General features: G+C 38.8%; 1 protein-coding gene across 5 annotated transcripts in view; it reads left to right on the top strand.

Annotated features, from left to right (window-relative positions):
• The window catches only part of LOC115215204 (DNA topoisomerase 2-alpha), a 116,471-nt gene that overhangs the window by 19,437 nt on the left and 70,488 nt on the right, over positions 1–26,546 (top strand). For all 5 annotated transcript variants that reach the window (XM_029784407.2, XM_029784406.2, XM_036505472.1 and 2 more), the window contains exon 2: positions 24,646–24,822. In XM_029784407.2, coding sequence (XP_029640267.1) covers positions 24,646–24,822 — 177 coding nt within the window. The remainder of the gene's footprint in view (positions 1–24,645; positions 24,823–26,546) is intronic.

Genomic DNA, 26,546 nt, shown 5'->3' with positions numbered 1-26,546 from the left:
AGTCAGAGTCGGTATAGTTTTACCGACTCCGACTACTCCTTATTGTTTCTGATTCCATGACCCTGGTTTTATATATGCACAGGTGTGGCTGTGTGTTAAGAAGTTTGCTTCCCAACCACATGGATCTGGGTTCAGTCCCACTGTGGCACCAGGGGCGAGTGTCATCTACTAGAGCTTTGGGCTGACCAAAGCCTTGTGAGTGGATTTGGTAGACGGAAACTGAAAGAAGCCCATCCTATATGTGTGTGTGTATCTTTGTGTCTGTTCTCCACCAAGACTTGACAACTGGTGTTGGTGTGTTTATATTCCCGTACAAATAGGTTCAGCAAAGACATCAATAGATGAGGTACCAGGTCGATTCATTCAACTAAAAACTCTTCAAGGCAGTGCCCCAGCATGGCCGCAGTCTAATGGCTGAAACAAACACAAGATAAAAGATGTATAATGAAAATACCTAAGTGCTTGTTTCTGTGTGTCTAAGATGGAGGATGATGGTTTGCATGATTTCATTAAATCTGTGTGAAAACGATTACTTATCTCTTGTAGTTTTAGAAACCAATTAATCAATCAGCCATTAATGCTAATGTATATAAATGAGATGTAAAAAGCGAGAAGGAAAGACAATAAGCTTAGATCTTATCAAACAGCAAACGAAGGAATATATTAGTGCAGACGTTTGTGTTGAAATACAAATTGTATTTAAATACTGAGACAATACGAGATTGAGTGTTGATAGATTTATGGTGAAGACAGGAAACGTAAAAAGGGTGTATACAGAGGGAGGATAATTGATACTGACTATATATGGATAATATATATATATAATTTAAAAATAGGATAAAATTTTTATAAGAAATTATCAAGTAGTTAGCATGAAAAAACTCATATGGGAAAAATTTATTAATTATTCCCTCTATATTTATTTATATTAAGGGCATTACTATATGCAAATGCCTCATGCTAGGATGGACTCAGTGGAAACTACACCTTGTGTTTATTATGGTAGTTTTGACTTTAAGTGTCCTTCCAAGCGTGAGGTATTTATGTATAGTAATGCCCTTAATATATATATACATACATACATATGCCAGTAGCACTGGTGTCTTGTTTTGAATTAATCATACATGAAATTTGATGGAGTACTCTGAATGGTAAAGGGTTTAGGGTTCAGTTGAACAAATCAACCCCAGTGTTTATTTTTTCCAAGTTTGGTGCTTATTCGATCGGTGTCTTTTGCTGAACCGCCAGTTCCTGGTGATGTAAACAAACCAACACCAGTTGTCAACTGATAGTATATGGAAAGACACATATACCATTATATATATGTGTGTCTGTAAGTGACTGTGTGGTAAGTAGCTTGCTTACTAACCACATTGTTCCAGGTTCAATCCCACTGCATAGCACCTTGGCCAAGTATCTTCAACTATAGCCTTGGGCCGACCAAATCCTTGTGAGTGGATTTCGTAGATGGAAACTGAAAGAAGCCTGTCGTATGTATGTGTGTATATGTTTGTGTCTGTTTTTGCCCCCCACAACGTCACCTGACAACCAATGCTGGTGTGTTTACGTTCGGCAAAAAAGACTGATAGAATAAGTACTAGGCTTGCAAAGAATAAGTCCTGGGGTTGATTTGCTTGACTAAAGACAGTACTCCAACATGGAATGACTGAAACAAATAGAAGAGTAATATAATGTATGTATGGGCTTTTTTTATAGTTTCTCTCTACCAAATTTGCTCACAAGCATTGATTGGCTTGGACACTTGCCCTTGGTGCTGTACATTGGGTTTGAACTTGAAACCACATGGCTGCAGAGTGGGCCTTTTAACCACAGACATATCTGCTTCAATAAGTCAAGTAAATTTCTCAAGTTGTATACCCTGGTATATATATATATATATATATATATCCATTGCCATCTGTAAAAAGAAGAGGGAAGTTACTAAGTTGTGAAATAAATTTTGGATTATTAAAACTTATTAAATGGAGCTGTGAAAATTGAGGCAAAAATTCTTTCATTTTTGTGTGAGAGGACTTCGTTTCTGGCACTAAACTATGCAACAAGTCTTCAGTTCCCAGTTCATTTCGGTGCTTCACATTCACCAGGTTGTTCTGTCAAAGACAAAACAATTTAATGTCATTAAGTGATGCAGTGAGATTCTTTTAGCCTACTTAGTCACAATATGTGATACTACAGTGAAGGGGCCAATGCCATAACAATTTGCCCATTGCAACTTGTTAACCCTTTAGCATTGAAATTACTTTGTCAAATGTAATGTCTGTTTATTCACATTATTTTGAATTAATCGGGCATTATCTCGTTTTATTTCAGGATATGATTTTGTTTACTTTTGGAGTGACCGTGTAGGATAGGTGTGAGAGGCCAAATCTGGTTGGTTTGACCATAATACAGAAAGAATTCCGCCGAGGTTGACTTTGCCTTTCATCCTTTCGGGTTCGATAAATTAAGTACCAGTTATGCACTGGGTCGATGTAATCGACTTAATCCATTTGTCTGTCCTTGTTTGTACCCTCTATGTTTAGCTCCTTGTGGGTAGTAAAGAAACATATATACAGAAAGAATATTTGGGCTGGATGTAGCTGGTTTAAATGCTAACAGGCTTAGCAAACTCTTGGTAGATGAGTTACTCAAAGTATTGCTACAGTTAATGGGAAAATCAAATTCCATACATATAGCTTCTGTATGTATGACTGCGTACTACATTTACCATACTCTTAGCCAAAAATGATGGCTTGAAAATATAAGCATTGGAAAATCAATATAAATGGAAAAGAACTTATATGCTTAGAAGAAAGGCTAAAATTCTTTGAAATCTGGTTGAACAGTGTTAAATTGTGTGTGTTCAAAATCTTCATTGCTTAAAGTAATAGTGTATGAAGATAAAAGTGGATAGAATTATTAGCGATATGACGGCATTTCATAAAGACATACCGAAACTAATATGTGTAGATAGCATAGGAGTACAGCCCAGATAGGAAGACTATTGATATGGAAAGATATATTGGTAAGTATAAGAGAAGATGCATATATTGTTGGCCAGTTAGGAAGATTGAAGATTTTGTAGACTTTGTAGAATAATAGGTGAAATGGTGTGAGAAATAGCAGAATGCGACTTCTCAGGATGCTGTTTTAACCAACATAAAACTTGGAGATATATTGTTGTATTATGTGGGTTGCAGTGATTGATAAGACAAGAAATAAGACTAAAATTGGCTGTGTATTAATATAGGATAGTAACTGAATTGTCAGAGTCAAGCTATTGGTGCTTGTATCATGGTTATGCAAAGTAGATGCTTCATTTGGTATATAATTAAGACTTGAATTTGGGTTAGTAAATTGCAATGTAGTTGAACGGTGGTTAAAGACATGCCACTATATTGGGTTGGCAGCCGACTGCATATTGATTTGTGTTTGTGTGTATGTATGTGTGTGATTAGTTTGGATAAGGTGTGATGTGTTTTGGATGGTAAATAAGATGTGTGCATTTATGTATATGCATGTATGTGTTTGTGGATGAGAAAAAAAATGGAAACAAAGATGTGTATACAGAGAGAGAGAGGCACAATTATATCATCTTCATTGTCTTATGTTTTTCTGTGTCTGCGTGAGTAAGATGGAGTTTAATGAAACAGATTTTCTATGGCTGGACACCCTTCTTGTTGCAGTCTATATCTGTCCATCCACAAATGCTCACACACACATATATGAAATTAAATATAAGGCAAAGGAACTGGAACTTATGCAGTGAACATCATTAGCTTACAGCTGTTTCTACTTTAAAGTGATGCACAAGCACCCACCTCTGGGTGCACTGCCTCTTATAGCAGAAACGGCTGTAAGCTAATGCAGTTCATTGTGTAATTTCCTGTTCCTTTGTCATTTATTTAAATTTCATATTTATGCTCTTTACTCAACTCTGTCTGTTTCTCTCTCTCTTTCTCTCTCTCTCTCTCTCTCTCTCTCTCTCTCTATATATATATATATATATATATATATATATATATATATATACTGATGCTATATTCCTGGTAAGGCAGCTGCAGGAGAAATACCTAGCCAAAGATAAGCCCCTGTACCTGGCTTTTGTTGACATGGAGAAAGCCTTCGACAGGGTCCCCCGATCCCTTATCTGGTGGGCAATGAGAAAACTAGGGATAGATGAATGGTTAGTGAGAGCTGTGCGGGCCATGTATAGGGACGCCGCTAGTAGGGTGAGGGTTGGAAATGAGTACAGTGAAGAATTCCGGGTAGAGGTAGGGGTCCACCAAGGCTCAGTACTCAGCCCCCTCCTATTTATCATAGTCCTCCAGGCAATAACGGAGGAATTCAAGACAGGATGCCCTTGGGAGCTCCTCTATGCTGATGACCTTGCTCTAATTGCTGAGTCGCTATCAGAACTGGAGGAGAAGTTTCAGGTGTGGAAACAAGGATTAGAATCGAAGGGCCTCAGAGTCAATCTAGCTAAAACCAAAGTCGTAATCAGTAGGAAGGTAGACAAATCACAAACACCTTCAGGTAGATGGCCCTGCTCGATCTGTAGAAAAGGTGTAGGTAGAAACTCTATAAGATGCACCAAGTGTAAGCTATGGACACATAAGAGATGCAGCAATGTCAAAGGAAGGCTAACTAGGAAGATGGTTTTTGTATGTGGCAGATGCTCAGGAACAATAAACACTGAAAATGCTCTGAGACCAACTTCCGTCACTTTCCAGGGAGAAAAACTAGAAATAGTTGATAGTTTCCGTTACCTAGGTGACCAAGTCAGCAGCGGGGGCGGGTGTGCTGAAAGTGTAACTGCTAGAGTAAGAATAGCTTGGGCAAAGTTCAGAGAGCTCTTACCTCTGCTGGTGACAAAAGGCCTCTCGCACAGAGTGAAAGGTAGACTGTATGATGCGTGTGTACGAACAGCCATGCTACATGGCAGTGAAACATGGGCCGTGACTGCTGAGGATATGCGTAAGCTCGCTAGAAATGAAGCCAGTATGCTCCGATGGATGTGTAATGCCGGTACTCACACTCGGCAGAGTGTAAGTACCTTGAGAGAAAAGCTGGACCTAAGAAGCATCAGTTGTGGTGTGCAAGAGAGACATTTGCGCTGGTATGGTCATGTGGCGAGAATGGATGAAGATAGTTGTGTGAAAAAGTGCCACACCCTAGCGGTTGAGGGAACCTGTGGAAGAGGCAGACCCAGGAAAACCTGGGACGAGGTGGTGAAGCATGACCTTCGAACTTTAGGTCTCACTGAGGAAATGACTAGAGACCGAGACCTCTGGAAGTGTGCTGTGCGCGAGAAGACCCGGCAGGACAAGTGAGTCCACAACCCGTGGCCTTCTACATGGGATGGAGCCAGCCTACGTATGCATACCTTCCCTTCTTGGGACACAAAACTCTACTTGTGAAGACGTGTTGAGGCAAGTGAGGATCAGAATCGAAATCGATCAATGGAAATTGCGGATGTGCTACCAGTGCCGGCATGTCGAAACTCTGCTTGTGAAGACCCATTGAGGCAAGTGAGGATCAGAATCGAAATCGATCAATGGAAATTGCAGATGTGTTACCAGTGCCGGTGGCATGTAAGAGAACTTTCCGTTTCGCGACCGTTGCCAGCACCGCCCCGTTTCGTGTCCGTTGCCAGCCTTGCCTGGCCCTCGTGCCGGTGGCACATAAAAAGCACCATCCGTTCGTGGCCGTTTGCCAGCTCTGTCTGGCACCAGTGCGGATGGCACGTAAAAAGCACCCACTACACTCACGGAGTGGTTGGCGTTAGGAAGGGCATCCAGCCGTAGAAACACTGCCAGATTTGACTGGGCCTGATGAAGCCTTCTGGCTTCACAGACCCCAGTAGAACCGTCCAACCCATGCTAGCATGGAAAACGGACGCTAAATGATGATGATGATACATACACATACATACATATTACATAAGAACTGTTAATTTGTTGTACCTTTGATTTTTACATCTGCTAAAATAATCCAAATTTAGATAGGATTGTTTTTAATGAAGTTGTTAGTAGATGCTCTATCTGGAATAGTTTTCAATTTCAGACATGTTTGGAATGAGTTAAAAAAAAAAAGGAAAAAAGTGACAACTGGATGTGAGCACTTTGTTCTTTGTTTAAAAGAAAGAAAAATTTCCATTTCCATTGATAAAGATGTACTTTAACTACTACTACTACTACTACTACCACTCTGGTTAAAAGCTGAAATTTTCGGCAAAACTTCATCAAAGAATTCCTCGCTATAGATATACATGCATTAATTCATTTTGATGTCTGTACATCAAAGTGGGTTAAGAGAGAGCCTGAACCATGACTATAGACACTATGTTCTTGAACAAGGAATTCATTTAACTCACTGTCTACTTCCAGTTCATGGTTGAGTAGTTTCCAATTGGAATGACATCTTGCGGTAAAATGGGTATGCCTTAATGATTATTCATAAATTAATGTACACATGTTCAGAAAGCATCTCGTGTTAATTTAGAAAAAGGAATGAATGAAATGAGTTAGGCCATGAGGCTCTGTCTACCGCAATTATGTCAAGAGACCTTACTGTCTATATCAGTAAGCACTGTTACTTCAGTGTAGTATAAAACTAGTGAGTCAATATTGAAATTAGTGTGGTCACTCAGCCTGTTAGAAATAGCAGCTAAATCACCTATTTCTTCCCCCTCCCCTTCAGATTACTCTGTCAAATGTAATTCTTATTCACATTGTTTAGAATTAATCATGCATTATCTTGTGGCTTTGAGTTTTCAATGATGTGATTATATTTAGACTGACACAGGGTAGATGTGAAGGACTGGCTCCTGATATGGCTATTTAAATGTAGAACTAGAAACCCCTAAAGAGGTAGGGCAGGTCATTGTTAGAAGGCCTTTGGTGATGGTTTGCTAGTTTAAGGCTTCCCCATGTTGTTAAACAGCCTCTATAGATCAAAAACTTAATCAAGGTTAGTTCACACCTGTCAACAATACTTTTAAAAGTTTAATTAGTCAGGTGGCATAGATGCCAAATCAATTGTGTTTATAATGAGCAGGAAGTATATAATAAATGGAACTAATTTACATAGCTGTGTAATTCATATTGCAATTATATTTAATTACTTGGGCCGTAAAGCAATTTCATCATTCATCATCATCGTTTAACGTCCGTTTTCCACGCTAGCACGGGTTGGACGGTTTCGACCGGGGTCTGGGGAGCTCGGGACTGCCCCAGGCTCCAGTCTAGTCTGGCAGTGTTTCTACAGCTGGATGCCCTTCCTAACGCCAACCACTCCGCGAGTGTAGTGGGTGCTTTTTACGTGCCACCTGCACAGGTGCCAGAGGGGTCTGGCATCGGCCACGTTCGGATGGTGCTTTTTATGTGTGGGGGGGGGAGTGCAGAAATATAGGGGAGCACCAGTGGGGAGGGGTGGTTCAGAGAAATGATGACAGGTTCTAGGCAAGTAGAATGTAGGATATCGAGAGAGGGGTAATGCATGGTGAAATAGCGTATTGAAGAGGGGGGTTCGAAGAGTAGACACCTATAATGGTGGTGGGAGAAGCGACATCCGGTATAGATGGAGCAACATATAGAGATATCCGGTATTGGTGGTGGGGGTGGGAGGGCGGGCGCACCGCGCATTGGGAGATGAGGTTTTAGGCGGCAGAAAGAAGACAGGGTTGAGATGAAATGCTTTGCGGTGGTGTGAATAAGTTTTTGTGAGTGAAAGTTTTTATGCTTCAGCTAGCATTTGAGACGAAAGACAACGATAACGCTATTAGATGGGGATAATAAGGCTTGCAAAAACAATGAAAAGAGGAAACAGGTCGGGAACTTAGCTGATGATTTTTCATCCTGCGGAAGCGAGTGAAGGTGAGATATATACCGAGAGAGAGAGAGAGAGAGAGAGAGAGAGAGAGAGAGAGAGACAGTGAAAACAGAGGGAGAACCGACACCACATAGCGAGAGAGAGAATTGGGAGATGAGGTTTTAGGCGGCAGAAAGAAGACAGGATTGAGATGAAATGCTTTGCGGTGGTGTGTAAACGTGTATATATAAAATCCAATGAAACCAAAAGTGAATTTTTTTTTTTTTTTCAATCTAATTTAAAACTATATTTGTCTGATATTAAAAATAAAGACGATTGTATGTTGTGTGAATCTAGGACCTGATAATTCCAACAATTTCTCCAAATGACCTAATTCTATTTAGATCGATACGTTTCTTTGTAATCTTAATATTTCTAGATCTTTCTCTTAAGATGCTTCATATATTTTCTTTTAATGGATAGTTTATCATCCATTACTGCTGTAAGTAGGTGTCAGTCCTGTTTTTGGAAAAAAAAAAAAAAAAAGAGAGAGAGAGAGTATTCTGTTGGCATAATTTCTTCTAAGAGGTCTTGTAGATTGAATTTTATATATAATGTTATTTTCGTTTGTTTTAACTACCCCCACCCCCGCCATTTCTTTCTCTGTTCTTGTAGTCGTGTAATTGCTTCTTTTCAGGCTCCCCCCCCTTCATGCTTCATGCTTGACATTTCATCTATGTCTATCTAATTAGATTCCTCGTAATAAAAGATGTTTGAAAATATCCAAATTTAGATTGTTAGTCCTCAATTAGAGTCCCTATAAGATTTTGGAGGGTCCAACCAAGCAAATTAGTAAATTGGGGATCCACTGTAGTATTTTAAAGTTCCTTGAAGAAATTTTTTCTTTCAATTTATTTACTGCAAGAAACACCTAGGTTTCTTTCTTTCAGGATTTACCTGGTTCATCATGTTTCCGGCGTTGGAAACATGCTCTCTCAGAGAGTATTATTGCAAGCCTACACAGGTGAACACATGTAAAACAGAATCAGAATTTTGAAAGGAGTATCTATTAAATGAATTTTTAAACATTGAGTGGCTCTTGGGGGTCCACCGGAATAAAATGGTACTCTAAGGAGTCCGTAGACAGAAAATGGTTGAGAAGCACTGATTTAGATTATAAATGGTAAAGCTCTCTATAAAGCTGGTCTGTTGGCTTCTGGCAAGCAGTGTCCAGGTCATCCGATCCCTTGTAGATATTTCCACCTCACTTGTGTCAATAAAACCTGTTAGAAAAATTGGGAGTAACGTTTCTTCCATTTTCATCTCTTTCGAAATTGTTCAGATTCTATGTTTGACCCATGCAAGCATTGAAAAAGTGGATGTTTAAAACAAAATAACTATATATATATATATATATTTCATCATCATATGTCTGTTTTCCATGGTGGCATGGATTGTTTGACAAGAGCTGGCTGGGCTCCATATCTGTTTTGGCATAATTTCTTCAGCCAGATTCCCTTCCTGACACAACCATTTTACAGAATATAATATATATATATATATATTGTATTCACTGTTGTAGCTTCTCTCTACATATATGACCTGTTGAACTGAGTGAAATTGTAGTCGTGGCCAATGTCAGTGTCGTGTGACTGGCACCCTTGCTGGTGGCATGTAAAAAGCACCATTCAATTGTTAGGCCTCATGGAGGTAGCGCCAGGTGACTGAGACCCTTGGTGATATACTGTGCTTATGTTGACCCGTCAAGCCAAGTGAGACCATAGGCATGGCTGAAGCCAGTGCCAGGTCAATGGCACATAAAAAGTACCTACTACACTCTCGGAGTGGTTAGTGTTAGGAAGAGCATCCAGCTGTAGAAACCTTGCTGAACCTGGTGCAGCTCCTCAGCCTACCAGTTTTCAGTCAAACTGTCCAACCCATGCCAGCATAGAAAGTAGACGTTCAACGATGATGATGATGGCACACACACACACATATAATGACATTGCTCCAGTTCACTCAGCAGTAAATGAGTAACCCTGTGATGGTCTGGTGCTCCATTCAGAATGAATGTTTGTGGTCTTGGTTTCAATCTGTCATGAGCGACCAGTTCTATGAGTTCTAGGACATGAGACAGTTAAGTAATGTCCAGAGATTGATGATGATAATGATAATCATATATGCTATGAAACTTAGTACCGTAAATCCTTGAGTATAATCCGCATTTTTTCCCCAAAATTTAAAGGTCAAAATCCCTAGTGCATACCATATACAAGGTTAAAAATGAAAAATATTTTCTAAGCAATGTCCAAGTCTCTATTTGCTGTCCGGCAATGTTTATTCAGACGCATTTTGTGATGTCGGGTGCGAAAATACTTTAAGCTAAGCCCGAAAGCAATGAAGTCATAAAAGAATCATCCATAACTTGCAGTAAGCAACATTTATTAAAATAGAAGTATTCAGAACACAGAATAACACGTAACATAAACAATTTGCAAACATATTTACATTCCCATATAACAGTTAAGAACATCACAATTATTGAATTACGCTTGCACGGAAGTGTTTGTTCGATCAGGTGCTGCTGGCTTAATTATGCACGACTCAAGTTAGAGAAGCAGTGCGTATTTTCAGAGGTACAGCCCCTAAAAATCCCCTGCGTATTATACTCAAGGGCGGACTATACTCAAAGATTTACGGTATGTTGTAAATGCACCTTAAAGCTAAATTGGCAAAAAAAGATCTGAAGGTTTCGTGTGATGTCTGCTTAAGTAGATGAGAGATAAATCTCATCACCAAATAACAGATCTATGGTCAATTCCGCAAATCTGCTTTTGTCTTCCACTGTAACTCAAGGCTGATCATATATTTGTACGTATGTACGTGCGTGTGTCTGTGTCTGCCCCTCCTTTATCATATAACAGCAAGTGTTGTTTAGTTTACATTCCCTGTAAAAGAGAGTGATAGAATGAGTACTGTGACCGATTTGCTAAACTAAGACTCAAGACGGTGCCCCAGGATGGCTGCAGTCCAGTGACTGACAGGAGTAAAAGAAAAATGATATGTGTGAGTATATATATATATATGTATTATATATACTAGCAAATCTACCCATCTACGATGGAGGTACAAGTTGAGGGTGTGAAGTCATTACAGCATATGTATTGAGAAATGTGTAAATGGACTTGATAGATTACTGGGTGATGTCTTAGAGAAATCACATTATTGTTGGTGATGCAGCATTCTGTTGCAGCTATACAACATGTGTTTGCGACTAAGTGACATGTGATGGTGATTCACCCCCGAGCTGAAACAGGCTCCCAGCCTCTGCATCGTGAATGGTTATGGGGACCACTCCTAACGAAAGCCAGACCTTCCTTTCACCACTACATAAAAGGTTTTAAGAAAAAATGTTATTTAGATATACTTTTGTTTTAGCTGTTTACACTATTTAACGCTTGTTTATACTCTTATGCATTCAAAGTTCACAAATTTCCTTATTTAAATTATGAATCATATTCCTTTCGATAATATCAACATGATTACAAAACTTCTTTGTAGACGATATTTTCTGTTTGGTCGACACTAATTTTCAAATTATTGGAGTCCCTTGCTCTATTCATTGCAACGTATAACTGGCCGTGTGTAAACATTGGAGTGGGTAAAAATACGTCTACATGATCTAAAGTCTGGCCCTGTGTCTTGTTTCTGAGCAGAATCTTTAGGGTTGCAAAATATCAAACTAAGACTTGCCTCTCACCATTCTATGCGAATAATGTCTGGATGTTCTGGTACCATGGGTTATTTTGATTGACAAAACTGTGATGTAAACAACAGCTGCTTCGATTAGCCATTTTGAACCCTTCAAAACTGACACACTTCAATAACCAATAAATAATTACACACTGTATACTGACACACTTTTTCCATTATATTTTCGTTATTAACTGTCCTCGTGACCCCCTTTGTATCTATGATGGGGCCACGTACTATATGATGAAAATCCAGAGTTACTTGTAGTCGGTGAATTTTTGATAAAATTTCAAAGGTGGTTTATCAATTAAAAAATCGATATCCATGAAATAATCATACTTCCTGACCTGATTTTTTTCTGCTAAAACCTTCTTGGTTACCTCCTTTGTAATCCCGAAAAATTTCATAACCATTGGTCTAGCTGTCTGGCTGTGAAGGGGGAACAAAGAGATGGACAGACAGACAGGCATAACGCCCATTATAGTAAGTGTGTGATCATTGAAATCATAAAATATTACTCAGTGTAATGTCTGTCACTCAGTGATGAGGCTTCAGTTGTTTGATCAACTGAATTACCTCCTCTTGGATTAATGCTTAAGTCACTAATTCACAGACCCTTGTATCCTTAATGTGATTTTAAGACAAAATCCTTGTAGCAATGTATGTGACAAGGCTGTACCATTTCAGGTTCCTTTACAGACACCGCCCAGTTTTACTTAGAAGGCATGGATTGGCCCGAGTGTAAAGAAAATGAAATTTGATCCAAGAGTTTCAATAGGAGCCTTTGGAGTTAGAACATTATTTCCAATGTTGCTCTGTCTGCTAAGATGCTTCATTGTTGTTGCAGAGTCTCTATCAGTTGGTTCTTTTCCATTTCATATTCCACTGCAGACACAGATGTGGCTGTGTGCTATTAAGTTTGTTTCCCAATCACATGACTTCAGATTCAATCTCCTTGTGTGCCACCTTGGGCAAGTGTCTTCTACCATAGTCCTTGACTGACCAACACATTATGGATTTCGTAGACTGAAAAACTGATAGGTGTGTTGTGTGTGTGTGTGTGTGTTACTGTCTTCTTTGTCTTGACATCACATGATAGTTGGAAATGAATGTCACCATCATGCAAGTGATGTCTTTTGCTTCCAGTCTTGTTACAACACCATCTCAGATACTGTACTGATGGCATATAGCGTACACTTTTTCTGTTCCCCAAAACGTCTCAAGAAATATCACCCTAGCTCCTCTATGTGCAGTTGGGCCTCCCATAAACTTTAAAGCACTAAAATCATTTGTTTCTTTTTTCCTGGATAGGCACTGCTGAAATTAGGGGTGTGTCTTTTATACCATAACATTTGGCAATCTATTGCTCTCTTTGCGGATCTTATTAATTTCTTAAATGAAACATCTCCTGTTTTATCATTCTAAATTGATGAGTTTTATTGGACTTCTTTCCATAAATTCAGTGTACATTATATACAAGTATTACTTTCATATCTTCGCAAATTTATGCCTGTAAACTCCCAGCAAAATATGAAGAATCAACATTAAGAAATCTGTTTTGGAAACCTCCAAAATTAAAGGGCGAATCTACATTCAACCATGTTACACCTATATATATATAAAATATAGGTCAATCAGTAAGTTGTCATAATAATACTCAGAGTTTCAAATACTGGAGCAGAAAGCTTCTAGGCATTTTTCAACAGTTGTTTAGACAAGAAACTCTGATTGTCCTATATTATTTATATATATATATATATATTAATATTATGTATGTACATATGCAGAGTTAATATGTTTATATTTATGGGGTAAAATGGCTCTAATAACCAATTAAATTGGTTTTGTGAAAATTTCTTCCCTTGCATCAACTTCTTAGCTCTCCATGATATGCATGAAATAATATTCCTATCATGTAAAAACTCTGCAGTTTGCATTGTTCTTTGCTTGAATCATATTGAGCATAACTCCCTATCAACCTAATACTTGAAATTCATTTTATGTCTTTCCCAATGTAAGATTCAGATATTTTTCTTTGTGTTTCTCCTACCACTTCAGTTAGGTGTATTCATTGTTGACTGAATGTTTTAGGTACCACTTCCAGTCCCCACCAAATGGTTTCAGGCTCAGTCCCACTGCATGGCACCATCGGTGAGAATCTCTTGGTATAGCCCTGGCTGACCAAATCCTTGTGAGATGGAAATTGAAAGAATTCTGTTGTGTGTATAAATGTGTGTGCGTATGTGGGCATGCGCTTGTTACCATCTCCTTGCCTTGCCTGATAACTGTAAGCATGTGTCCCTGTCATGCAAATGCTGACTTTTGCTTCCAGTCTTCTATGGAAAGATGTTTGGCCATGAGGAAGTATAGTCTTATTTGCAAGCAGATGAGAGTGGTAAAAGGAAGGGCATCTGGCTGTAGAAAAATATGCCTCAACAAATGCTGTCTGAGTGATAGCCCCCCACCACTTCGACGCAGCAAAAGCAGTGATCCACCAGACACTTAAACCACCTCCCTTCAAACACGAAAGAGTCAAGAGGATCTACGGCGACCATGGAGATAAAGTGAGCAGAACTGCTGATTCGTCTCTAGCCAGGCATCAGCAGGTAACACTCAGCAGACGTAGAAGTACTGGCTCTACAAGATCGACCAAGCCATAGACAGAACCTGCTGAAAGTGTGGAGTGGGAGAGGAGTTTTGAGTTTTCAGCTGATATACCCTAGCCTTCATCAGGTGTCTTGGGGAAATTTATAAGCCCTAAAATTCACTCCATAATTGCCCACAGGCATATGGAGTAGTGGTTAAGAGTGCGGGCTGCTAACCCCAAGATTCCGAGTTTGATCCCATAGTAATAATAACATCGAAAAATACCTTAGGAATGAGAACCCAGGTTCGAAATTTCCCCAAGACACCTGATGAAGGCTGGAGGGTATATCAGGTGAAACGTTGTGTTAACAACAAACAAGATGAGAACAAATATCCATCAAATCTAAATAATGTAGAATATTTGAGTTGGATATGGCCAGTTTAAATGCTGAAGAGTTAAAGCATCCATCTTTATGATATTTAGATAGTTGAACTGTAATCTGACTGGATTACTACTTTATATACCTTACTGAGTAAAGAAGAATGCTAACCTGGAGAAAACAATGGTTTTTAGAGTTTTTATAATAAATAAAAGCTAATTAAAAATTAATTTTAATATTCACGTGTGTGTGTATTTATGGCTTTATCCAAGCCATGGTACTTTGAATAAGCTAGAGATGGTACATAAGACAACTTTCCTTGTATGGCGTTCAATGGTTGAACGGACATGCAATCTGAACCCTTATTGTGAGTCACTCGCCTGCAACACAGGATTGGGCCCCACATTGTGCATGCTTGTTCTTTTCCTTTCAAGTTTACTGTTGGTTGATGAGCACATCTCACAGCTCCCTAAGTTTGACATGTGAAGTCAAGCAGAATAAATTAAAACAAGGGTTCATATGAGGAAGGGCATCTGACCATAGAAGACTGCCTCCAGAAGTTTCTTCTACCACATTAGCATATACAACCCCCCCCCCAAAAAAACATTGAAATGACACACACACACACACATCATCATCATCATTATCATTTAACCTGCTGGCATGGGTTGGATGCTTTGACAGGAACTGGCAAGTCAGAAAACTACCTCAAGCTCTATCGTCAGCTTTGACATGGTTTCTGTAGTTGGATGCCCTTCCTACTGCCAACCATTTTGGTGCTTTTTATGTAGAACCATGTGTGTGTGTGTACATCACACACACAATGTATCATACTTAATGTATATGCACTGTTGTTGATAGGCCAGTTACTATGGTACTTGTCCTGAGATAACATCTCTTATTACATGCATGTACATGAGTGTATATGTACAATGATAATTTTATGTGTATGTGTGTGTGTGTGTATATATATATATATATATATATATATATATATATATATATATATATATATATATATATATATCTCCATCTGTGTGTGTTATGTCTACATATATAAATACATACACACACACACACAGGGGAGTACATATATATGATCCATACCAGTGTGTGTAGTCATGTGGGTGGATGGGATGGGATGTATGTATATATTCTTGTATGTTTTTTTTTTACATGTGCATCTTTTTTGCATATATTTACACATATATCCATGCATTCATGAACATATATATTTGTACACACATTCACGCACTTATAAAATAATTACACACGTACATATATTGGAGAATATACATCAGTGTTTTTTTAAGCTTGACAAGTAACACTGCATTTGAAATCATTCTAATTGATAAAGGAAACCATAGCCTGCTGGAAAATCACTTTTTAGATAATTAAAATCATTACTTAATTAAACATTATAATTTCTCCATATGATACGGATGTTTTCGTTTTTTTTTTTCTTCTTCCTCGTTTTTTTGTTTTTATTTGCCCTTTGTGTATATTCCACAGCTACGTTCCGGGAAGCTTTGTAAATATTTAATATCTCTGTACACTGAATATTGTTATTGTCTGTTGTGGAGCTTGAATCATCCAAGTCACACAGACACAAGCAGGCAAGGCGTTTATTTTGTCTTTCCTCTAAATCTACTGAATTTGTCAATCTTATTGTTTGCACACTCTCACCTCTCTCTCTCTAGCCTTGTCCTACATTTTTCTCTGCTGGCTTCAGTTTGCCATTATAACCAGTGACAAAGGCATTTCTTAGGTGTTGACTTATTCCTCCCTTCTCCGGTTTTTTTATTTTATTTTTTTATTTCCTTCCCTTCCGCTTACAATGACAGGAGCAGACAGTCCTCCAGATCCTCTCTTTGTCAGCCAAGCACTTCACACTTAATTCTATTTCGGATAAGAGATCTAATTAGATTAATGCTTTACTCAATATTTTCTTTATACCTTATATGAATATTATTCATTCATGACGCTAAGCGATGATGATGATGATGAGGACATTTTTTGGTTAAAGCAATCCTTAAAAAGAAACAAAAAAAAAAAACAGTTGCAGTACATCCTTGATTAGAACTCTTGTAGTAGGGATTACTTATTCCTTGAATGAACAAGCAATTCTTTCTTTGATGTCATTAAAGTCTTGTCCCATTTTTTCTTTGTTAAACTTCCATATTGCTTGCTAGGCTTCGGTTGGTTTTTCCCTTGAGCTTATTTATTTATCCCAGTGTTTAGAAACTTGGATATTGAAGATTTTAAATGAAATTTTATGTGTAACTGTTTTCAATCCGTTTTTTATGTAGTATTCAGATCTCGAGAATCATATACAGGTAGATGAGAAAACACATCCTTGTACCTGCATATGTATACACAAGCGTTATGTGTGTGTGTGTGTGTGTGTATTGGGAAGCTCAGATATTCTCCGATATAAATAATTATAAATGCTTGTGATGGTTCAGTTGTTTAATTAAAATCTAATTCGTTTTCAATTATAAGGCTGTTTGGGCCACAAAATAAAAACAACAAAAAAAAATCTAATAAATGAATCGTCTCGTTGCACTTTGTAAATGGAATGAATAGTAGATTCATTGGCACCAGGCTTGCAACCCACAGCCGTAAAGCTTCCAGCGTTAAGTTATTTTCTTGATCATCTTCACATGTTCCTGTAGAGAATACACTCATCTGCATTGTTTGTTAGGAGCAGATCCCTTTAGATATTTTCTGTTCGCTCATCCCATTTTGACGAGTATGATAGTATGTAAATCCATAGCAAATATACATAGCTTCATAACACAAGTGAGTGGCCGATGACAGTACCTCCTGATTGGCACTCGTGCCAGTGGAACGTTAAACACACATCCGAACGTGGGGTGTTACCGGCCCACTTATGAGTACCCCTCATTCATTGGGCAATAAACTTTGCTTGTGAAGACCTATTGAGGCAAATGAAAACAAATCAGAATCGCTGACATGGCTGATGACAGTGCCGCCTGATTAGCACTCGTGCCAGTGGAACGTTAAACACACGTCCGAATGTGATCGTTGCTAGGGCCAGGGTCGGGGATTGGCTCCTGTGCAGGTAGCACGTAAAAAACACCTTTTGAGTGTAGTCATTGCCAGAACTACTTGTCTGGCCCTTGTGCCGATGTCATGTAAAAGCACCCACTATGGTGTTAGGAAGGACATTCAGCTGTAGAAGCTTTGCCAGATCGGATTGGAACCTGATGTAGCCTCTGGCTCACCAGTCCTCAGTCAAACTGCCCAACCCATACCGGCATGGAAAGCGGACATTAAACGATGGCGATGATGATGATGATAGTCCTTGGACCTGTGCAGCTGAGCATTATGGGTAGCTTCTGGGGTGCATGCTTGCAGTACAACCAGTATCTTTGACAAATTGCGTACCTGTGTCATGAAAAATCAATCTGTGGTGAATGAATCAGTAATAAGCAAGGCTACATGTACTAATTATTAATTAAAACTTGTTCTGAATTGTTACACTGACCATTCACTGCTGTTTCAATTAAAAATTTGTGAATTATCAATGCACACATCCACATAGTCAAAAGACATGTCCCTCTCTCTGAATGACCTGCAGTAAATGGAACTGAATATTATTTGATATGGAGTCATCATTGTCATCATCATTTAATGTCTGTTTTCCATGCTGGCATGGGTTGGACTGTCTGACTGAGAACTAGTAAGCGTCATCGAGGTTATCTCGGGACAATTAGAGCAGTAACTGGCCTATCAATATATTAAGTATGATACATAGAAGCTATTTTAATTTAATGTTACCTCAGTTGTGTATTTGGGATCTTCAACCAGAATTTAAAATTTAGTTACTGATCTGCTTTGCCAGAAGCATATTTTCTCCTCTATTCTTGTCACCACTTGTGTGATATGATTTGAAAGCAAATAAAATTAGTTGTGAAGTTACTACTTCTCCCTCGACACTTCGTTTATTGCTGACTTAAGATTACATGTAACATATTGAATTACACTGTCATCAGTATTAATAAATATATTTGCATTGTAAATATTACATTACACTGTAAGCACACACAACTAAGCTGCCAACAGCTTGTACATCTTGCTTTTCAAATGAGTTCTTGTAATGTCTGCTCATTAAGTGATTCCGGAAGTTGGAAATATTTTTCATGATTTTTTTTTTTTTTGCAATTTATTAAAATTGATTGGAAATTAAAATTTTTTTTTATTTTCTTTCTTCTTACTTGTTTCAGTCATTAGACCATGGCCATACTGGGGCAGTCCCTTGAAGAATTTTTAGTTGGATGAATTGATCCCAGGACTTATTTTTTTCTCAGTTGAGCCTAGTACTTATTCTATTGGTGTCTTTTGCTGCACCGATAAGTTTTGGGGATGTAAACACAGCTGTCTAGCACTGGTGGTGGACAAACACTGACACACACACACACATGGTAGGCTTCTTTCAGTTTCCGTCTACCAAATCCACTTTCAAGACTTTGGTTGGTCCAAGGCTATAGTCGAAGACACTTGCTCAAAGTGCCATGCAGTGGAACTGAACCTGGAACTATGTGGTTGGGAAGCAAGCTCCATACCACATGATCACACCATCATCATAACATCCACTTTTCCATGCTTGAATGGGTTGGATGAATTTTGTTGAGGCAGATTATGGCTGGATGCCTTTCCTGTTGCCAATCCTCAACTTTCCAAGCTAAGTAATATTTCCCTCACCCAGACATTTCTCACAGGAAACTGAAAACAAACAACCTTGCTTGTATGACATTGACGTTTGTTTACACCCATCACGTGGTGTCAAGAGAAGTGGAGGAGAGAGAGCAGGCTTCTTTTCCTTTCTGTCTATCATATTGATTTACAAGGTTTTGGTCAGCTCAGGGCTATAATAAAAAAATATTTGGTTAGCAAGCAAGCCTTTTAATCACACAACCACAGGTTATTGTTATTTATGATTCCTGGTGGATTGGCTCTATGAACAAAGGTCTTTATCAGGAATTGTGTACACTCCAAACTACATTATCTAATTAATGTGTCCTTTTTAAAACTTATGCAGTTTGAGAGAAGTTTGACTGCTATTTTTAGCAGGTTAAGTGGCCATTTGGTGATAGTGACCTGTTTTGTTGGTATACATTGTACTGCTTACCTCTAAGTAAACAGTACAACTCACTACTGTGGATGTCTGGTCATGGAGAAATATTACCTTACTTGGAAACAGGTGAGGGTTGGTGAAGGCAAGGGCATTCAGTAGTAGAAAATCCACCTCAACAAGTCCCAATTTGGCCCTTTTTAGAAACATGATGCACATAGAATTGGAATTGTAGATGCTTTGGGGGTTGGGGAGCCCACAGGAAAAGAATTCAATCTTAAAAAAAGAAAAGAACTGGCAATGTTAACATCGTGATAGGTAGAGATTAGAAATGTTTATCTATCATTAATTAAGGGTAGTTCTATCGTTATTTCCAGTTAAGTATTTATAATATTCGTTGCAAGTGGCAGCATCCCAAGCTTATGCTGAATATCTCACTAGAAATTTGGTAATAGAAAATTTCAAGTGACTTTCTTACTTTTCACACAAATATTTTATTACCAGCTGTATCTTGCTAGTAATGATAAAGAACCATCATCATCATCATCATCATCGTTTAACGTCCGTTTTCCGCGCTAGCACGGGTTGGACGGTTTCGACCGGGGTCTGGGGAGCTCGGGACTGCCCCAGGCTCCAGTCTAGTCTGGCAGTGTTTCTACAGCTGGATGCCCTTCCTAACGCCAACCACTCCGCGAGTGTAGTGGGTGTTTTTTACGTGCCACCTGCACAGGTGCCAGAGGGGTCTGGCATCGGCCACGTTCGGATGGTGCTTTTTATGGGGGGGGTGCAGAAATATAGGGGAGCACCAGTGGGAGGGGTGGTTCAGAGGACAGGTACTAGTCAAGTAGAACGTAGGATATCGAGAGAGGGGTAATGCATGGTGAAATAGCGTATTGAAGAGTGGGGTTCAAAGAGTAGACACCTATAATGGTGGTGGGGGGTGCAGAAATATAGGGGAGCAGCGTATTGAAGAGGGGGGTTCAAAGAGTAGACACCTATAGTGGTGGTGGGGGTGCAGAAATATAGGGGAGCACCAGTGGGAGGGGTGGGCACCAGTGGGAGGGGTGGTTCAGAGGACAGGTTCTAGGCAAGTAGAACGTAGGATATCGAGAGAGGGGTAATGCATGGTGAAATAGCGTATTGAAGAGGGGGGGTTCAAAGAGTAGACACCTATAATGGTGGTGGGGGGATGCAGAAATATAGGGGAGCACCAGTGGGAGGGGTGAGCACCAGTGGGAGGGGTGGTCCAGAGGACAGGTTCTAGGCAAGTAGAACGTAGGATATCGAGAGAGGGGTAATGCATGGTGAAATAGCGTATTGAAGAGGGGGTTCAAAGAGTAGACACCTATAATGGTGGTGGGAGAAAAACGACATCCGGTATAGTTGGAGCAAAATAGAGATATCCGGTATTGGTGGTGGGGGTGGGTAGGGCGGGCGCGCCGCGAAGAATCGGCAGCCAATTTCTATAAGGGAGATAGATCTTAAAATATCAATAACGATAACTAGTGAATTATACAGAATATGCAAAACGAGGCGAGGCGAGGCTGAAATAGTAAACAGAGTGGCGACTAGGGGGATCAGAATAATAATAATTAATAAATAATAATAATAAATAGAGATACGGATGAATTAAAGTTCAAAGATTTCTTATCTTGAGATCACTTCGTTTACGGACAGACTTGGCAAAAGGAATTCGGAATCAAGAATGAGGCATTTTACTAGCTTAAGTATGCATAGCCATGGCGGGTGGTAGGAAGAGAGGAGTCCAGACAGACGACAATGTAACAAGAGGGGGAGAGAAGGGAAGAGAAAGAAAAACCCCGCGAAGAATCGGCAGCCAATTTCTATAAGGGAGATAGATCTTAAAATATCAATAACGATAACTAGTGAATTATACAGAATATGCAAAACGAGGCGAGGCGAGGCTGAAATAGTAAACAGAGTGGCGACTAGGGGGATCAGAATAATAATAATTAATAAATAATAATAATAAATAGAGATACGGATGAATTAAAGTTCAAAGATTTCTTATCTTGAGATCACTTCGTTTACGGACAGACTTGGCAAAAGGAATTCGGAATCAAGAATGAGGCATTTTACTAGCTTAAGTATGCATAGCCATGGCGGGTGGTAGGAAGAGAGGAGTCCAGACAGACGACAATGTAACAAGAGGGGGAGAGAAGGGAAGAGAAAGAAAAACCCCGCGAAGAATCGGCAGCCAATTTCTATAAGGGAGATAGATCTTAAAATATCAATAACGATAACTAGTGAATTATACAGAATATGCAAAACGAGGCGAGGCGAGGCTGAAATAGTAAACAGAGTGGCGACTAGGGGGATCAGAATAATAATAATTAATAAATAATAATAATAAATAGAGATACGGATGAATTAAAGTTCAAAGATTTCTTATCTTGAGATCACTTCGTTTACGGACAGACTTGGCAAAAGGAATTCGGAATCAAGAATGAGGCATTTTACTAGCTTAAGTATGCATAGCCATGGCGGGTGGTAGGAAGAGAGGAGTCCAGACAGACGACAATGTAACAAGAGGGGGAGAGAAGGGAAGAGAAAAGAAAAACCCCGCGAAGAATCGGCAGCCAATTTCTATAAGGGAGATAGATCTTAAAATATCAATAACGATAACTAGTGAATTATACAGAATATGCAAAAAACGAGGCGAGGCGAGGCTGAAATAGTAAACAGAGTGGCGACTAGGGGGATCAGAATAATAATAATTAATAAATAATAATAATAAATAGAGATACGGATGAATTAAAGTTCAAAGATTTCTTATCTTGAGATCACTTCGTTTACGGACAGACTTGGCAAAAGGAATTCGGAATCAAGAATGAGGCATTTTACTAGCTTAAGTATGCATAGCCATGGCGGGTGGTAGGAAGAGAGGAGTCCAGACAGACGACAATGTAACAAGAGGGGGAGAGAAGGGAAGAGAAAGAAAAACCCCGCGAAGAATCGGCAGCCAATTTCTATAAGGGAGATAGATCTTAAAATATCAATAACGATAACTAGTGAATTATACAGAATATGCAAAACGAGGCGAGGCGAGGCTGAAATAGTAAACAGAGTGGCGACTAGGGGGATCAGAATAATAATAATTAATAAATGATTTAAAATAGTTATTCAGCTCCCTGGTTATCAAGAGAACCTGTTGTGGGTGGAAATTTAAACTAATGGCTTGAATTACAAAACTTGCTTTTTAAATTGTAAGTGTAAGCGATAAGGTGCTTTACTGCTTAGCCGTTATATGAACGCTATTACGATTATAAGGATATGCTTTATATCTTGTTTTTACATCCAAGTTTAACTCTTTAGCATTTAACCCTTTCGTTACCAACCCTGCTGAAACTGGCTCTGGCTCTGAGTACAAATGTCTTGTTTTCATAAGTTTTGAATTAAAATCTTCCACCAAACCTTAGTCACAATTTATGTTCCTAACACTAGCTTAATGATAACTAAATTATTTTACTAAATTCTTTGTTATATTTAAAGCAATTGAAAGAAACACAGAGCATCTCAAATTAAATACAGTAACGAGCGGGTTAAACTGGCCATATCTGACCCAAATGTTCTACTTGTTTTGTGTTTAAGGTAGCCAGATCAGGTTTCTCACACTTACTTTACAATGTCATTCTAAAAAAAAAAAAAAAAAAAAAGTCATGCCATCAAAATGTCAAAGCTATGAGATAATGCATAATTAATTGAAACAAGGGAAATGAATACACATGAAGTCCGAATGCTAAAAGATTAAAAGATGTTAAGCATGTTTTCAACCAAGCATCCTTGTTTAATATCAACTTTTCCATTCCAACATGGATTATCATGTGGCAGATTTTCTTTGGTCAGATACCAACTTATTTCTAAGCATTAAATTGTATTTTCCATTTGACGACACTTGTGGTAGAGTGTAGTTTGAAGAAAATTTGGCTGCTATTTCTAGCATGTTGAATGACTACTTAATTGTTCCTTCATTGGACTGTGGTTGCTAAGTCTTCCAGAGGTTCTCAATGTGGCTGTTAGGTTTTAGGAGGTGGTGCAGTGACATAATTAACCTACTAAATTTTACCTATTGTAGTAATTATATCATACATGATAAAACTAGTAATGATTATTAAAATAAAATGAGATCTCATAAGGCATCAGGAAGTCATTAACTTTCAATGTATTAAGTAAATTTACAACTTTTGTTATTAATTTTTTATCATTTCACTGTTAAAAGCTTATACACTCCATTTTTAGAGTAAAATCTACAAAATTATCATCCATGTTCAGTTAGTTTAGTCATGATACCTCATTCACCTGTTAGGTGGGCGCTGGGCAAAACTACTAAAAACTGGGGCACTAGTCATAAGAATTATTTAAAAGTGAGGTGCAACAAAAACGGTTACGGACCACTGCTGTAAACAATAAAATCACGAGTTTAAAAGGCGTGACTTCAAATTTTTAATGTTTCTAGTGTGAAGGCGTAGGAGTAGCTGTGTGGTAAGTAGCTTGCTTACGAAACATGGTTCCAGGTTCAGTCCCACCATGTGGCACCTTGGTCAAGTGTCTTCTACTATAGCCTCGGGTTGACCAAAGCCTTGTGAGTGGATTTAGTAGATGGAAACTGAAAGAAGCCTGTTGTATATATGTATATATATGTATGTGTGTCTGTTTGTCCCCCCAACATCGCTTGACAACTGATGCTGGTGTGTTTACGTCCCCGTAACTTAGCGGTTTGGCAAAAGATACTGGATAGAATAAGTACTAGGCTTACAAAAATTTGGCCTGGGGTTGATTTGCTCGACTAAATGTGGTGCTCCAGCATGGCCACAGTCAAATGACTGAAACAAGTAAAAGAGTAGAGTAAAACAAAAATGTTGTCACTATGAGTTGTTATTTTGCACATTTTAATATTGTTTTGACTTGTGTTATTATGAATAATTAAGAGATAAGGTGTAAATTGATGAAATTATTTGGTTGATTAATTTTTTTGTTGTTGTTCTTTATTCTCAGACCCTCTTTAACAATGTTAAAGAGAATGACAAGCAGAAGAAAGCAAGTGGGGATATTGGTACCACCAAGACCAATAAGAAATTATCAGTTGAGAGGATTTACCAGAAGAAAAGTCAGTTGGAGCACATCTTGTTGCGACCTGACACATATATTGGATCAGTCCAACTTCACACTCAGGTATGTCATTCAATAAAATGTTTGTTTAGAAGGCGGCGAGCTGGCAGAAACGTTAGCACGCCGGGCGAAATGCTTTGTGGTATTTCGTCTGCCGTTACGTTGTGAGTTCAAATTCCGCCGAGGTCGACTTTGCCTTTCATCCTTTCGGGGTCGATAAATTAAGTACCAGTTACACACTGGGGTCGATGTAATCGACTTAATACCTATGTCTGTCCTTGTTTGTCCCCTCTGTGTTTAGCCCCTTGTGGGTAATAAAGAAATAGGTATTTCATCTGTTTTTACATTCTGGGTTCAAATTCTGACGATGTTGACTTTGCCTTTCACCCTTTCGGGGTTGATTAATTAAGTACTAGTTGTGTACTGGGGTCGATCTAATTTTGTCCCTTGTGCCTAGAGTAGAAAAGAATAAAATGTTTGTTTAGTTCCAAAACTAAGGTGGGGGTGGAAAATCCTAATGCAGCTTTTGTGAAATATATCTCAGTTATGGCTTCTTGAAGAGGAAGCCAATTAACATTTCTTTGTTTGTGTTTGCGTGGATTACTGTGATGTATCTTGGTATTTTAATTATCTCTTTCATCATCAAGGAATTTACGTTTATTAAAATGTGTATCAGCTGGAGGTTAAGTTAATTAAAAACAATTTACTAACAAGCACTCAGTGAGTGCAATCCTCCACCAAAGTAACACCATTGATTAACCAGAGATGATTTTTAAAATGAGAATATCTGAAATAAACTTGACTGCTCCCATGAGAATACTAAAAATGAACCCAACGGCTCTCAAAAATTAAGTAAAAGAAACAAGAAAAATAATCCAGAATCTTTTTCGGTACTGGATTGATCCCAAAATCTAATCAGTTTGTGCCAGTCACGAGGCCAAACATCCTTGAAAGTTTCATCAAATTCCATCCAGGGGTTCTTGAGATATCTTATTCACGGACAAATAAACAGACATGACTAGAAACAATACCTCCGCCTTTGCTAAGGTGGAGGTAATAATAATAAATGTATGTGAAGTTGACTGGAATTGATACTGGATCACTTCCTCTAATGCCCCCTCTGCTGCTGTCTCTTTGTCACATTTGAGTCTTTCATCCTCTGACAGAAATGCTCTGCCCCTCTCGAAGTTCCTTGTCTTGTGAGTTCCTTGGTGACCCTGCCAGTGCTGGTGCCATGTTAAAAGCATCCAGTCACACTGTTGGCATCTGGAAAGGCATCCAGCTGTAAAAATTTTGCCAAAACTAACTTCGCCTGTGCTAGTACCACATAAAAAGCACTGAGTCCATTCTGCAGAGTGGTAGATTTTCTACCTGGTCGGCTCCTGTTGACTGTCCTACCCATGTATGCATGGAAAGTGGACATTAAACGATGATGATGAGAATGAGTGTCTTGTCCAAGAGTTTGGCACTGTATATCAGAGTTTGGATTTGTAGCTGTAGCTTTTTATTCAAGAAACCCAGTCCTTTAAGCTTTTAGGCCTTATGTCTCTTACAAACCAGCATTGTTATTATTAAGATGGGGTGCCGGCAGAATTGTTAGTGTCCCTGACCAAGTGCTTAACGGCATTTCGTCTGTCTTCATGTTCAAAGTCCACCATGATCAACTTTACCTTTCATCCTTTTGGAGTCAGTAAAATAAATACCAGTTGCATACTGGGGTTGATGTAATCAACTGGTCCCTTCCCTCAAAATTTCAGGCCTTGTGCTTATAGCAGACAGGATTATTA

The sequence above is a fragment of the Octopus sinensis genome, linkage group LG8, assembly GCF_006345805.1.
Source record: "Octopus sinensis linkage group LG8, ASM634580v1, whole genome shotgun sequence".
NCBI lineage: Eukaryota > Metazoa > Mollusca > Cephalopoda > Octopoda > Octopodidae > Octopus > Octopus sinensis.
Note: the sequence above shows the minus strand (reverse complement) of the source record. Positions and strands in the feature narration are given on the sequence as shown.